We start from the raw sequence: 13,970 nt of genomic DNA, 5'->3' as shown, positions 1-13,970 counted from the left end.
GGGCAGCACTCTACCTCTCAGCCTGTTGGAAGTCTTTTCTTCTGTTAGCAGTCCCAGCACAGGACTCATGAGGACTCATGATCAACATGCAAGACGGTGTGCCGGATTTTGTACAGCAGATTTTTAAAAGGCATTTCCTTTTAATTAGTTCAGAAGCCGTGAGCGTATTCTTACGAGACATCAGCTGAGTGCGTGTGAGACGTTTCTGGACACAGAAATATTTTTTTTAAACAGTCTTTGTCAGCCATTTTATTGTTATTAAAAAAAAAAAGAGTATATATTGACAGTTGAAAATACAGCTTTTAGATAAAAATAATTGTCTGTGTTTTTATTGCACCGTTTTCACGCTATTTAAGACTTTGTCGATGAGTTTCTGGATTTCTCTCTGCCGTGCTGCTGCTCGGTTGATGCACTCCTGCAGCTTCTCCCCCGAAAGTGATGTTCCACCTGAACCACAAGGAAATGTTGTCAGCACCGCTTTTTCTTACAGCTTCAGAATAATTTATTAGACTTGCTTGAAAGCCTGTATATAGCAGGGGCACTGCACAAAACTTTAACCGTGACTTGGTCCCATTTTTTTTCCCCCAGACAAGTCAAAGCTACTGTAATTTTGCGCATTCAGCTGTAAATTTAACTGAAATATGGTGGAAAATTATAATCTACTAATTATATTTTATTCCCAACTACATCACATTTACTTGAAGATGATCAAAGATAGCTAAAGGATGCTTGGTCACATTTACTTGCGTAAAAAGTCAAAGCTGATTTTGCTATCCAAATTAATTGTTAAATATTAGGTCTAAATTTAGTCATTTCAAAAGAAAACATTTATTAATGGACCCAATTTACTAATGAAGATCAATACAAATTATTCTCACCTGGTTTGTGTAGAGAGCAGAGGCGATCTTCTTCATCGGTCACCACAGTGAGCTGTGCAGTCGACAGGCTCTCTTCCTCTGCTGTGGGGTCTAAGATCAGTATGGAACTTCACAGACAGGAGGGCCATGATTAGTATTAATGTGCAAAGTCAACTTACAGTTGAAGATCTTATTTACACTATAAGAACTTACTCATCAAAGACGCAGAAAGAAGCACTGACAGGATGCTTGTGAATACGTAGCCCATGTCTCTTTTCTAAATTCACTTCTGGCATGCATGTCTCTTTGTTTACTGTGATTTTGGGGAGTTGTGCTGGAGAGAGTGTGGAAACTTAAGTTAATTTATTTCGAACAAATGAAAGAAAATAAAAGAAAAATATATGTACATACATATACATACTAACGAAGAAAATAATTCCTCATCAATTTGATAATTAAATTTATGAGATAAAAGCAGTGGGAAGAAGTGTATACTTAAGTTAGAGGGTAAACAAAGTTTCAAAAGGAAAAAATTGTGCTGTCTGAGCCATAAATCATTGAGACGGGAGAAGTGTCTCAGTAAGTAATGAACACAAATTGCAAACTGGTACAGAAAATCAAAGTCAGTTACTGTCACTGTAAGAAGACTTACTGTTCTTCAAGGCAGCCAGCAGTGCAATGATGCAAGCATCAAGAATGTTGCCATCATAATCAAGACATATTATGTCGCAGTAGAGCACCCAACAGAGCTGTGACAAGCATCAGCAGAATTAGTGCTAAAAGTTCAACATTTAAGTTACAAGCATCAGCGGTGTGTGCGTAATTTTGACTTTACCTTCCCTCTTTCAATGCACAAGTCCTCTGTTTTGATCACTTCAGAGCTGCAACAATAAAGAGACTTGGTTAAAAACAAGAGGCATTGGTGGGGATGTGAACAGTAAACACACCAGATAGAAACTAGGACAAGCATGTTAATGGTTGCCACACCTTTCTAAGACGTCTGCGATGAACTGACTGGCAGCCTGAGCCTGTTCACCTGGTGGACCCTGCCGAAACCGTGAGGAACATAAAGGAGGAAGGTCCACATTGGGCACTAACAGGATAGAGCAAGTAAGGGCATCAACTTCTTGTGATAATGCAGCTATGAACATATTAGAAATGAATCATATCGAGCAAACTGCATTAACTAAACACAACAGTAAAGGACACAATATAAGTACTATTAAGAAGATAATCACATTTAGCAGTTTTAAGTTTATTAACTTACAGTATAATGAATAGTCTTAGCATATATTTAAAAAAGAGGGTTTTTAAAAAAAAAAAAAAAAAAAGAACACTGGAGACCTTTGTGTTGCACTTACCAATGTAACCTTTACCAGGTGTCTCTACTGTCGGGTTTGCCAGCTCCTAGTGAAAATGGGGAATCAGTATTTCAATGGAAAGCTGAATTCATGGAAGCAGAATTGTTTATCTCATGAAAAAAAAACAACGGTTACTAGGTTACAGGTACAAACTGTTAGATGACATTCAGAGCATTTAAGGATCTCCTAATTTCAGACAAGCTAGGATGGAGGTAAGATATTAAGAGAACGATTATTTTCTACTCTTCTCACTTTCTACTCAGCTTTAATGATACAGTTTTTAACTGATGTGAACATTTACCGCTTTAATGCCACAGATTATTGTGGTGTTTCCCATCTTTACCATGGCTGAGCCATCAGCTGTAGCTATGGACCCTGAAAGCAAGGGGAAAAGAGAGAGCAGGCCAATGTATATGTATTTGAAATATATATGTTTGAAAATGTTCATGAATCAGCACTTTGCCACACCAATGTTCAGCGTTGTGGTTCTGAAATCAAACAGCTCCCGTCCATCAGGTCGGCAGTTTTCTTTCTAGAAAAGGAAAGTAAAAAAATAAATAAATCGGGAATCAATATAAAGAATAACTGCAGGATGAAGATTATCAATAAATTTATTAATTTATACTAACCAGAAAGCTCCTGTGATACTCCAGAGGCTCAGCAGTCCTTCAAATGAGCAAAGAGAAAATATTGTTAAGTTACAAACACAGTACAGCTTTATAAGTCCGCAGGAATTTTTCTGTTTACCGATTATCAACTAAATAAACAAAGAATCTGATAAAATACAGGATTACTAAATTACAAAATCAATGTAAGATAGAACGGCGCGATTTCCTAAAAGCATCACGTGCTGTATATTTGTCAGAAAAAGTCAACAGTTCAAAATAATCTGGCACTACTGATAAAAGAAATTTATTGATGAAAAATTTAAATTTATAAAATCTATTTTTGGTTTATTTAATTATTTTACAATTTCAACGATCTTACTTAAAACCAGCCGCCATGATGTTTTGGTTAGCCACGTGGGTTGTAGTACGGTGGCCGGGAGGAGAAAGCACACACGCTAAACGCTTGTTTAATTTGAATACATCTCATTTCTGTCTCTTGGCTTTACTTATTCAAAGTTAAATTTGTATTGTATAAACAAATCTATATAAAATCTCCTTTTTACCATAACAGCTTCCGTGTTTTACTCTAAAATTAGTTATGTTACAATGACAAAATATCATGTATATAATACAACAGTCCCAATAACTGCTGAAGCTCATCTTAGTTGGAAGATTTGATTATATGTTTGTATATAGGTTTATGAAGTGCAGTTGAGACTTTTTATTCTCCCATTTTAAGAAGAAATAATTGATCTGAAACATTAGAGGAAAAGGCTGAGCAGAACTAATAGGTTGGTAAAGATAACTTGCTAAAGCAACTGCACAAAAAAAAAAAAAAAAAGCTGAACAATATGGATATTTCAATGGAATACTTATTTCAGAAATGGACAATCTGAAAAAAAATCTGCTTTTTAAAAAAAAAATTATTTATGAAAACGTAATTAACTTCCAAGCTGCTCTAATGTAGTTCAATCAGTCAACCAATTGCAGGTTGAACTTTCAAGATTTTTTTAAAGTTTAAGTTTGAAATTAGACCTTTTAAAAAGTCAAAATATTGTCCTTGGTGAGTTCTCATTGAAGCAAAATGTTTATATCTCTGTATTCTCTGTACTGTATTTTTAGTAATGCATTATGCTGTAAGGTTCTAAAAACACATTTTAATGCAATATTAAGAGTCACTGCTGAAGTGTTGAAACTGAGTCAAGCATGTTCTTCAAACATTGTCTTTATTAGTACTGACAGGATTTTTGAAGCTGGTCTTACAAACTAGTTCCAGAAGAATTTAATAAATGAAATCCTGTGAAAACTTTCACTTTGTAATTTATTGCAAATATTCCATCACAATAAGTTACTTCAATTAAAAAAAATAATAAAATAACAGACAGAGACATTTTCATAGATAAGAAGTTTAAATATTTGATTTGTTTCTGTCTTCAGACTAACCAGCATTATACATGGAGGGCTGTCTTGTTACCCAACCCCAACCAGGCAACAAGCCTGAGGCTGGTTATCAGGAGGATACCAGCTCCAGATCACAGCAGAAACTCCTCTTCCAAGTGTTTCCCTCACACCCTTTCAAGCTCAGCATCAAGTTCTCCTGAAAATCCCTCATCTATGCCTAATATTACTTCCCTCTCATCATCATCTTTGTCCTCGCCCTCCTCATCCTCATCTTCCTACTCCTGCTATTGTCCCTTCCCAAGCACCTCCACTTCATCCTCCACCTCATCTAAATGCTCTCCAGGGTCCTCCCAATGTTCCTCTCACAGCCAGTGTCATTCTAAACCAGAGGATGAGCACTGGACCTCTAAGGTGGTTGAAGGTCAGTCAAAGATTATTCTGAGAAGATAACGGAGAGCAAGCCCCCCAATTGAAGCAGAGACACCCTGCCAGTTTTGTGAGGAATATCCCCTTTTATTTCAACATCCCAGCACAATGGGCCCTGAGCCAAAACATGACAAGAACACACATGGCATTAGAGAGGAGCAAACATGAAGAAGCAGGGATGCGAAAGAGGTGCTGGACACCTGGATCACCACCATCCATTATTGTGATAATCAAACATTAAATAATGTTGTATCAATTGCCTATGTTTATGTGGCTGTGTCTGCTGGATGTGATTTGTATGGATTATATGAAATTATAGTTTAAAGTGTTTAAAATAAGCATGATAAGATTGTCTTTGTTACCAAACGTAAGACTTGGGTCAGACTGCTGAGGGATGATCGGGTGGTGAAAGTAGGATACTATCCCTACCTTTGGGAGAAAACAAACCAAAGGTAAATTCAAAATGGCCATTTCCTTGACTCTTCATTGACATCTAAGACATTTGCCTCTGTAACTTCATTGGATCAGATGTGTTGGAACACTAAAATACTTAAAACCTAAAGGGTAGGGTGATTGTGAGCAGGATTTGAAGCGCTTTCTAAACTCTAATAGGTCCAAAGTAAACTGACCCATCCACAGAAAGCAACAGGTACACTAGACAGGGATAAGAAGGATGGGTCACATGGTTATCAAATCAAATCAAATCAAACTTTATTTGTATAGCACTTTTCGTGCTTAAAAACAATACAAAGTGCTTTACATTATAAAACAATTTACATCAAAATAGATAAAACACTAACACACATACACATCCCCTTTCACCCACCCACAACCACCCTCACCCATGCCCTATTTGCCCTGTAACAGTTAAAAGAAGATGAATGAATGGCCAGGTGCATTTGCACCAGATGTGCACCAGATTAGGAAACGGTATTCTCAGGGAGCCTCTACACAAAGGGCTACCCCCAACCAAGACCACCCAGGCCATCACCATGGGGGCCACCCGGGTCCGGTGGCCCCCATGGTTACGCATATTACGCATATTCACATATACCCTGTTCTATGCACTAATAGTGCTCTAAAAGATTTCATATAGATACTTTAACAGGCAAGCTAGAAGGAATGTTAGCTAAGGGTTCATTCAATGTATGTCAGAGGGAAAAGGACTGAAGTGACTTCATGAATGATCGTTCAGAGAATATATAAAGTGCCCTTTACAGAATTTTCTTCCAATATTATTAACACTCGGGACATGTTTGCTAAATAAATAAATAAATACATTTCCTAAGATTAATAAACTCTTATCTTATCTTATCTTATCTTATCTTATCTTATCTTATCTTATCTTATCCAGACTAAACATGGAGAAGCAGCATTTAGCTGTTACGCTGCAAACAAGTGGAATAATCTGCCAGTGGAGATTAAACTTTCACCAAATGTAGACACTTTTAAATCCAGGTTAAAAACATTTCTTTTCTCATGCGCATATACATGACGTCTGCACAATAACTTTTAATTATGCTTTTCATTATTTTAATATAATTTATGATTTTATTTTGATTTTGTTATTTGTATTTTCTTTTATGCTTTTTTCTGTAATGCTTTTAATGTCTCATGTAAAGCACTTTGAATTGTCTTGTACATGAAAGGTGCTATACAAATTAACTTGCCTTGCCTATCTTATCTTATCCTATCTCATCTAGGTGAATATAATTTATAAAATAATAGATAACAATATATGTATATAATTTAAAAAATATATAAATAATATAAGAGATATCATAACATTATCAATAGTAATAGTACAACTAAAATATCTGTTTTCATAAAATGATACGGCCTGTAAAATAAAAACCTGCCCAGAAGGTTATGTTTCAGGAGAAACACATCAGATGGACTTTTTGATTTGCCGGTTCGTGTTGTCCTCCTGGCCGCTAGGTGTCAGTGTTCATGTCGCTGCAGCCTTCTGCGTCGCCGCAACTCCTCTCTTGTCTCTAACTGATGATGTGTCGTGAGGAAACTTATTTCCGCGTCGCCGTTGTGTGCTGTTGTCAAAGGAAGTGGAGTTCAGTGAGCTGCCCACATAGTAATGGAAATGTAGAGTTATTTCTCTCTCTATTTCTCTTTTTTCAATCTCTTAAATGTGTATTTACTTGTGTTGCTTGATGTTATAGCCCCAGCTCCAAGCTGTGAGGGAAACTAAAAGGAAACCAGGTAGTTTTTCTGCTCGCCTCTCACAGGTCCACTGTCAGTGGCTGCAGGGAAGTTGAATGGAAAATGGATTGTCTCTGTGAAATAGTTCAAGCTCTCGTTGCTTTAGCAGCTTTGGGTCTGATTGTGGTAAGTATTATAAAAGTTATTTTGCTTGATATTGTGGAGGCTTGGATTTGTTGTAGTCTGTTTAGCAGGAGTTTGTTGAAGACAGAAGCTATACAAGTTCCCACAGGTTGAGAGTATTGTTACAGTTCGTTTTCCTTTTGTCTCTGTGTTTCTGAAGTACTAAAGTTTTTTGTTATTTTGTGGCTGTCCCAAATTATCTTAACAATAAAGAGTACGGTGACATCTTTATTTGCATGGTCATGATATGTTGTTCACATCATTTGCACGATTAAACACAGCTGCAGTGTTTTTCTATATGATCACACTAATGAAAGTTCTGTTGATTTTGTTTTTGCAATTGTAAAAAACAAAAATAGGTCTGTCAGGATAGCTAAGATAAGTTCCATTCTCATATTTCTTTCTTTTCAGGTTCTCATAATAGCACATTTAACAGCAGGTATGGTTAACCTGACACGCCACGAGAAGGAGAAATACTTCCTCACTGCCACAGGACAGAAGGAGCTTTTTCCAAGCCTGCATGATCCCTGCTCCAGGGAGCTTTCTGTGGTGATACCAGCCTACAACGAGGAGCTCCGAAGTTAGTGGTGCATGTTTTTCTGTCTGGAGCTTTAATACAGTAACTTTCCTTAAAGTGGAAAACAGTGAAACATCATCTTAATCCAATTTATGTTTTTGAAATTAAATTAATGCACAATTATTGATTGTATTGGCTGACTAAAATTCTAGCTTCAAATCATCCATGTACCATCCTAGTTGGCACAGTTTTAGTGTCACAACTTTGTTCTGCCATGTATCATGTTGTGCACCCTCAGTAAGTTGTTGGTGCTGAACTCTATGTTAATGCATTTATTTTAGTGCCCGTGATGCTGGATGAAGCCTTGGAGTACTTGGAGAAGAGACAGGTTAGTAGTTATTTTGTTGTTTTGTTTTGACCTTAATGAACCAAACATGAGGGTTTGAAACTGAGATGATTATATAGAGCAGCCATTTCAGTAGAATATATAATCTTTTCTTACAGCTCCTACTGCTGGTTTAGTTGTGCTATCATGAATACCACTAGGTGGCATCATTGACCTGTAAAATGGGCCTGTTTGTAATGCAAATTCCTGTCGTGATTACCTTACCACAGAAACAAAATCCTTCTTTCACCTATGAGGTTATTGTGGTTGATGATGGCAGCAAAGACAAAACAACAGAGGTAATCATTTGAAATCTTTTTAATAAATGTGTTCCCATGAGTTTTGATTTTGCTCAACACAGTTCTGCTTCTGCCAGGTTGCTTTACGCTACACTGCGAAGTACAGTGCTGACAAAGTGAGGGTGCTGACGCTGGTGAAGAACAGGGGGAAAGGAGGAGCTGTGCGGATGGTAAGACTGTGGATGCAGCGCATAAGCACAAATGGGGTTGACTTTGTGTGGCTTTTCCAAATGGTTTGTGTCTGTCCTTATCACTGTTAAAGGGGACTCTGAGCTCCAGAGGAAAAATCATTCTGATGGCTGATGCTGATGGCGCCACAAAGTTTGCTGACATTGAGAAAGTGGAAGCTGGACTTAAGGACCTCAACGCTGGACCGGTGTGCTCTCAGTTTTTGTGTCTCCCTCTCTGCTCCATTTATCTTTTAAAACTATGATTACATCCTGAAAATCCCTGTCTTACATGCAGGAAAACTTAGCCATTTCATGTGGTTCCAGAGCTCATCTAGAAAAGGAGTCTGTAGCGCAGGTAATTTTTTATTTTTTTTACTTTTAGGAAACACACATTATATAAACACGTTTCTTATGAAGTTAACCACAATTGTCTCCTCAGCGGTCAGTGTTTCGTACATTCCTGATGTTTGGCTTTCACTTCCTGGTGTGGTTCTTTTGTGTGAGGGGGATCAAGGACACCCAGTGTGGCTTCAAGCTTTTCACACGTGAGGCTGCACTTAAAACCTTCTCCTCGCTTCATGTAGAACGATGGTAAGGAACCACAAGCCATCAGCAACATTATTACGTAACGTGAAGGGCCTTTCACATAGGATGAGATATCTGCTGCAGCACAGAGCAGGAAAACGAGCTTATAGTTGTCAAGCGATGTAGCTACTCAAAGGATAGCGTTGACATTAGGTTTACTGATGAGGAGGAGATGAACATCAGCTGAATAGATGTCAGTTCATAATGTCCCTATTTCATGACAGGAGCTTCAGCCTGTACAGGTCTTGCTTTCAGGTGTACCTCAGGCAAAGCACAGTGCCCACCGCACCATCCTATTTGAAAGACCCTTGATAGATTTGTTCACCAAGATATAATAAAAAAAAATAAAAATGTAATTACAAAATATACACAAATGCCTTCATTTGTTTTGTTTTTTTTTAGATTTTGAACATTTTCTGTGTACTTTTGCCTCCTGCAGGGCCTTTGATGTGGAGTTGCTATACATTGCTCAGTGTTTTAAAATCCCCATCGCAGAGGTGGCGGTCAACTGGACAGAAATAGAAGGTAAGTTTTCCATAGAATATGTGAACTCTGTGCCTCCCATAAGTAGTAGTATAAATATATCCCCCATGGTTGTATTTACAACTCTTTGGCTTTTTTACGACATCCACTGCTGCTACTTACTGCTGCTACTTGCTCATCAGTTTTAAATGCTGGCAAACTGGCATATTTTTATTACTTATATTACAAAGGCTTCATTTGAAAATTAATTGACTGTGGTTTGGCTCTGCCAGGGTCCAAGCTGGTCCCGTTCTGGAGCTGGCTACAGATGGGACGAGATCTGGTTTTCATCCGTCTGCGCTACATCACAGGAGCCTGGAAGCTGCAGTCGTCATATAAGACTGATTAGCCAATCAGAAATGCCCCTGTGTCATGACGACAACCTGCGATAGGCCCATGGAGCCTTTCAATGAAGGGGGTTACAACTGTGTCCATTAGTTGCTGTAATCAGCTGGAAATGGCAAAGTATCAATCCTTTTCTCTTCCAGATGTTATTGGAAGTGAGGTAATGACACAGTTGTGATTTTTTTTTTCTTCATGGTCCTGCCTTTAATGTGGATGTCGGCTTACAGCCACCGTTACACATCCATATGTGTTGCCACAGCTTACAGAACGTCTGTATGGCTGATCCATGTATGAAGTTACTACTTTTTTTATTTTTTTGTTAGAGGCTTGTAGTGAAAGATGTGAAGGATCTGGGATCTGATTGTGTCTTGTGATCTGCTGAGGGCAAATGATTGTTGGTTGTAAAATAATGGGCTGGATGACTTAAAAGAAAAGAAAATGTTAAGTCAACAACCCTCAATCTGATCATTAATATTAACACGCTGGCTAGAGCTGCAGTAGTTTATTGATAATTTGTACAGCTACATACAAATTTAATTTAAAAATGGTGTAAGTGCAACAGAAATTCAGTTTTTAATTTCATATTTTCACTCATTGGAATTGGCTTATTTTGTCACTTTTACAAGCTTCTTAGATGTGGCCGAGACTGTTTAATGGGGCCTTGAGGTGTTGGAGATGTCCAGTGTTTACACTGTTCTTGCCATATTTTTCTTAAACATTTACTATGTTAAACACAAGGATAATCTTCACAATAAAAGCTTCAAAGTACTTCATGAGAGGAAAATGAAAAGTGATGATTGTAAGTGCACAAACCAGAAATCAGAAACATTAAACCAAGCAAATCCAAATAAAAGCAAATGCATGATTAGTCTGTTTTCTACCTTCATCTGGGACCAAGGCCCTGTCAGCTCTCTGCAGACACAGACTGTTAAGCTCAGGAAATGTCCATGTTTAATTTATATGGTCATATCAGAAATCTGTCTTTAGAGAGCAACTTTTTTTCCATTCACGTCAAGCAAGTAATGTGCCAAGAGCAAAACTAATAGAAGATGCAGAACAGTTTGCTGTACAGTTGCATTGACTTGAGTCAGGCTACACAAATAAGTCAGAATCAGATGTACTTTATTCATCCCAGACTGGGAAGTATCAGTGTTACAGCAACTTCATAGAATAACAGAGAGAAAAATAAAAAAAATAGAAAATATACATTGATGCTCCAAAAGAAGTGGGGAAAAGTACAAACTTATTGAACCCCACCTGTAATGTTAAACTTACATAAAAGAAGAGCCAGCAAAATTACTTAAACTGAAGATTTAGTGAAAGTTTTGTACTTCTATTAACATTTCAAGCATTGTTGAACCTTTGTTTTATCAGGCAGGTGACTGAGATCAAATTATCTTTTTTTTTTTTTTTTTTTTTTTTTAAACAAACAGCCTGACCAACCTGGCAGAACTAACCTGAACATGATGGATGTTCCACAGGAAAGTTACACAACACCAATAATAAGTTGGATTTATATCTATTATTGCTCATTTTAGGCATGCTCACATGCCTACGAAGCCTCACTTGGCCAAGACTTTTCATATGTTGCAGCACTATTTTCTACACTGGTCTGCACTACCATCTCATGTACTGCTGGACTGGTCGCTCCTGAGACCAGTGTGGCTGTACGCTTTGTAGTAATGTATCAGTCCTGGTAAGTAATCAACAAATCTGCTGAATCTAACATCATTTATGAATCCTTAAAGTTGTATGGATTAGTTGTATGAAATTTCAGTATCAGATTGTTATAAACTTGGACAACAAAGAAACCTGAAAAGTCTGGATTGTTATTCATCATAGTATCCATCCATCTTTGTTCCTTGATCCCCACATGAACATCCTGGACAACATCCAGAAAGTGTTTTTGTGGTCTGGGTAAATGAACTTTAATAGTGCTGTTTTCTTATGCAATCCTGAGGTCTAGGAGTCGCGCTGATGCGCATGTCTCTGGGGCCTCGTGGAGCCCCGGGGAGCGCATCCTGTTTGTGTCCTGCCTGACTGTCTGCCAGACAAGACAGAGGCGGTGAATCATAATCTGCACATATCTTGCTTCCTGTCACCGGAACCTACTGTCCTGTCAGAAGGTGAATCTTTAGGATCCAGTTAGGGAGATGTTGGGAATGCAGTCGTTCCTTCAGATTTACTGCGGGAAACTATGATTTGATGCCAAATAAGAATAATTAATAAAAATGACAAATACCTATATTTGAGGGCGCTTTGATTTATTTTTTTTTTCCCCCTTTGCAGGACTTGTACAGGTAGAGAGGACGTAATATAGATCGAACAAACAGGTTATCAGAGATTTCTGTTAAATGCTGAGGGAGCAGATTGTGGCAGGACTCCACGCTGGACCACGGGACACCCTGCGGCTACCTCAAGGGTCCCTGTAAGAGACTTCATGTCACTGGGTTTGATAGACCACTTCATTTAGGTATTTATTTATCCACATCTAGACTACCTGTTAGGTAGCGGGAGTCGTGTTTTTTATTTCTTCCTTTTTCTCTGGAATCACGGAGTGGTTTCGTTTGGTGTTGGGAGCATCGTTACGTCCCCAGCAGTTGCTGTAAACTGTGAAAATGTCAAACTTGTAGACTCACTGTCGCCAGTCTGGTTTGCGTCATTAACTGGACCAGTCACAGCACTCCCAATAAAGTATCGTATCCATCCGCAGTTACAGACCTCTGCATGACTTTCAACAACACATAATTAAACAGACTTTGATTTTTATTTTTATTGTTTTGTTTTTAAATTGTATTGAAAGGAAAAATGTATCACATGCCAAGAGTGTAATGCAATAAGAAATCCGCAAGTCCCCCCTCCCATGCTTTTCTTTCTTTATAGTCTACTACAGGTGCAGGGGGGGTTGTATGTTCGTGCGGGTGGGACATATAAAAGTCGAAAATATACAAATAAATCTAAACAATAATTGTTTTCTGTAATAACAATGAGTCTGCCTTTATTTGCAAGTCAGAATAACACAGCAAAGCTGAGATCGAGGCTGCAGGTTACTCATATATGCAGTCTGCTGAAATTTTTAATAGATGTCACAGTGGCATTTGATATTTAATGTCACATAATAAAACCTGTATGAACTAGTAATAAATCAACTTACTGCGTTTCATTTGGCGGCTCGGATAACCCAATGGGCCTAAAACTACAGAGTAAATATAATATCAACAGTTGTCTTTGGAAAGTCACCAAAATAGCCTGAGACGTGAGAACAGGTGTGATTGTGGTTTTTTTTTTTTTTGTTTTTTGTTTTTTTTTGTTTTTTTCAAGTGTTCGTGAGGATGGACTTGATGAATGAGACACTGTGCATAGCTCAGGTGTCACGCACGCGCGCGCACCGTGCCGCAAGAGCTGAATTTGAAATCCCTGAAATCCTGGGAAAGTTCCAGGAGGGGGAAGGCGGAGGGATCTAGCGCACAGGCGCTGCGGTTCCAGCCAGGCTGACGCCGCCGGGGCTGTGTGGCGCTCGGCTGTGGCTGCTTGAGGAGCAGAGGCTGATCACAACTCACCAGACCTGCGTCAAAACTCCAGCTGGAGCTAAACACCGGAAACGGCTGTGACTAGACCTTCACAATAAAGGCGTGAGTTAAGGCTCTTGTTGAGTTTTTTGTTAACAGCATGACAAATAGGTAGTTCTATTGTTCAAGTCAAATATATAAATACATGCACAGATACACACATACACACACACACGTCTGATGATATTTGGAATTCATTGCTTCTTTTTTGATTTAGCTTACATAGCGCACTGATGTGTTTTTTTTCTTTTTATTTAGGACAATATTTATATTCATTCGTTATTGTTACCTTGTTTTAATTTGTAATATTATATATTTTGATTTGTGTGTTCAAATTATACATATGTAAATTAAAATTATGCTTCGGAAGATATTGGACCTGAACATTTATATTTTATTGCATAAATTTAACACAAAATATCATAAACAATCTATCCACAAAACCCAATTCAGTGTCTCACAATTGCCTTTTCTTAGACTTTCTGTGGTTTACCAAAAAGTTACCCAATGTACCTGATTTCTCTTTATACAAGCAGCATATATAAACCTGTCAAAGCCCCTTGAGCTTGTGTATAAAGTGTGACCTTA

The 13,970-nt window shown here is 38.0% G+C and overlaps 2 protein-coding genes across 3 annotated transcripts; one reads left to right on the top strand and one right to left on the bottom strand.

Annotated features, from left to right (window-relative positions):
- Positions 1–306: 306 nt before the first annotated feature.
- exosc8 (exosome component 8) lies at positions 307–3,226 on the bottom strand. The gene is made up of 11 exons (XM_079247998.1): positions 3,206–3,226; positions 2,848–2,884; positions 2,687–2,750; positions 2,520–2,593; positions 2,219–2,264; positions 1,845–1,950; positions 1,693–1,738; positions 1,510–1,606; positions 1,071–1,191; positions 879–985; positions 307–447 (listed from the first exon to the last, which is right to left on the bottom strand). Exons 1-11 carry the CDS (start codon positions 3,220–3,222, stop codon positions 329–331), a joined length of 834 nt encoding a protein of 277 aa, XP_079104124.1. The 5' UTR covers positions 3,223–3,226; the 3' UTR covers positions 307–328.
- Positions 3,227–6,703: 3,477 nt separating this feature from the next.
- alg5 (ALG5 dolichyl-phosphate beta-glucosyltransferase) lies at positions 6,704–10,530 on the top strand. Of its 2 annotated transcripts, XM_079247931.1 has the most exons (11): positions 6,715–6,739; positions 6,828–6,993; positions 7,402–7,570; positions 7,849–7,895; positions 8,123–8,191; positions 8,269–8,361; positions 8,454–8,567; positions 8,657–8,716; positions 8,801–8,952; positions 9,386–9,471; positions 9,702–10,530. In XM_079247931.1, exons 2-11 carry the CDS (start codon positions 6,931–6,933, stop codon positions 9,815–9,817), a joined length of 969 nt encoding a protein of 322 aa, XP_079104057.1. In that variant the 5' UTR covers positions 6,715–6,739; positions 6,828–6,930; the 3' UTR covers positions 9,818–10,530. The 2 variants fall into 2 exon arrangements, with proteins under 2 accessions (XP_079104056.1, XP_079104057.1); XM_079247930.1 differs by having other exon boundaries at positions 6,704–6,993.
- Positions 10,531–13,970: the final 3,440 nt, after the last annotated feature.

Source organism: Telmatherina bonti (assembly GCF_933228915.1).
Source record: "Telmatherina bonti genome assembly, chromosome: 10".
In the NCBI taxonomy this organism is placed as follows: domain Eukaryota; kingdom Metazoa; phylum Chordata; class Actinopteri; order Atheriniformes; family Telmatherinidae; genus Telmatherina; species Telmatherina bonti.
The sequence above is the reverse complement of the archived record's forward strand: the minus strand, read 5'-3'. Positions and strand labels throughout refer to the sequence as shown.

What these genes read in the sequence shown, in the direction of transcription:
- exosc8 (XM_079247998.1), bottom strand. An exon ending in TAATCTGTGGCATTAAAGCG is followed by an intron (nt 2,265 to 2,519) that starts GTAAATGTTCAC and finishes CATTTTCACTAG; the next exon opens with GAGCTGGCAAACCCGACAGT. An exon ending in CTGCTCTCTACACAAACCAG is followed by an intron (nt 448 to 878) that starts GTGAGAATAATT and finishes CTTGTGGTTCAG; the next exon opens with GTGGAACATCACTTTCGGGG.
- alg5 (XM_079247930.1), top strand. Translation starts at nt 6,931, where the DNA reads ATGGATTGTCTCTGTGAAATAGTTCAAGCTCTCGTTGCTTTAGCAGCT. An exon ending in AAAAGGAGTCTGTAGCGCAG is followed by an intron (nt 8,717 to 8,800) that starts GTAATTTTTTAT and finishes TTGTCTCCTCAG; the next exon opens with CGGTCAGTGTTTCGTACATT. An exon ending in TCGCTTCATGTAGAACGATG is followed by an intron (nt 8,953 to 9,385) that starts GTAAGGAACCAC and finishes TGCCTCCTGCAG; the next exon opens with GGCCTTTGATGTGGAGTTGC.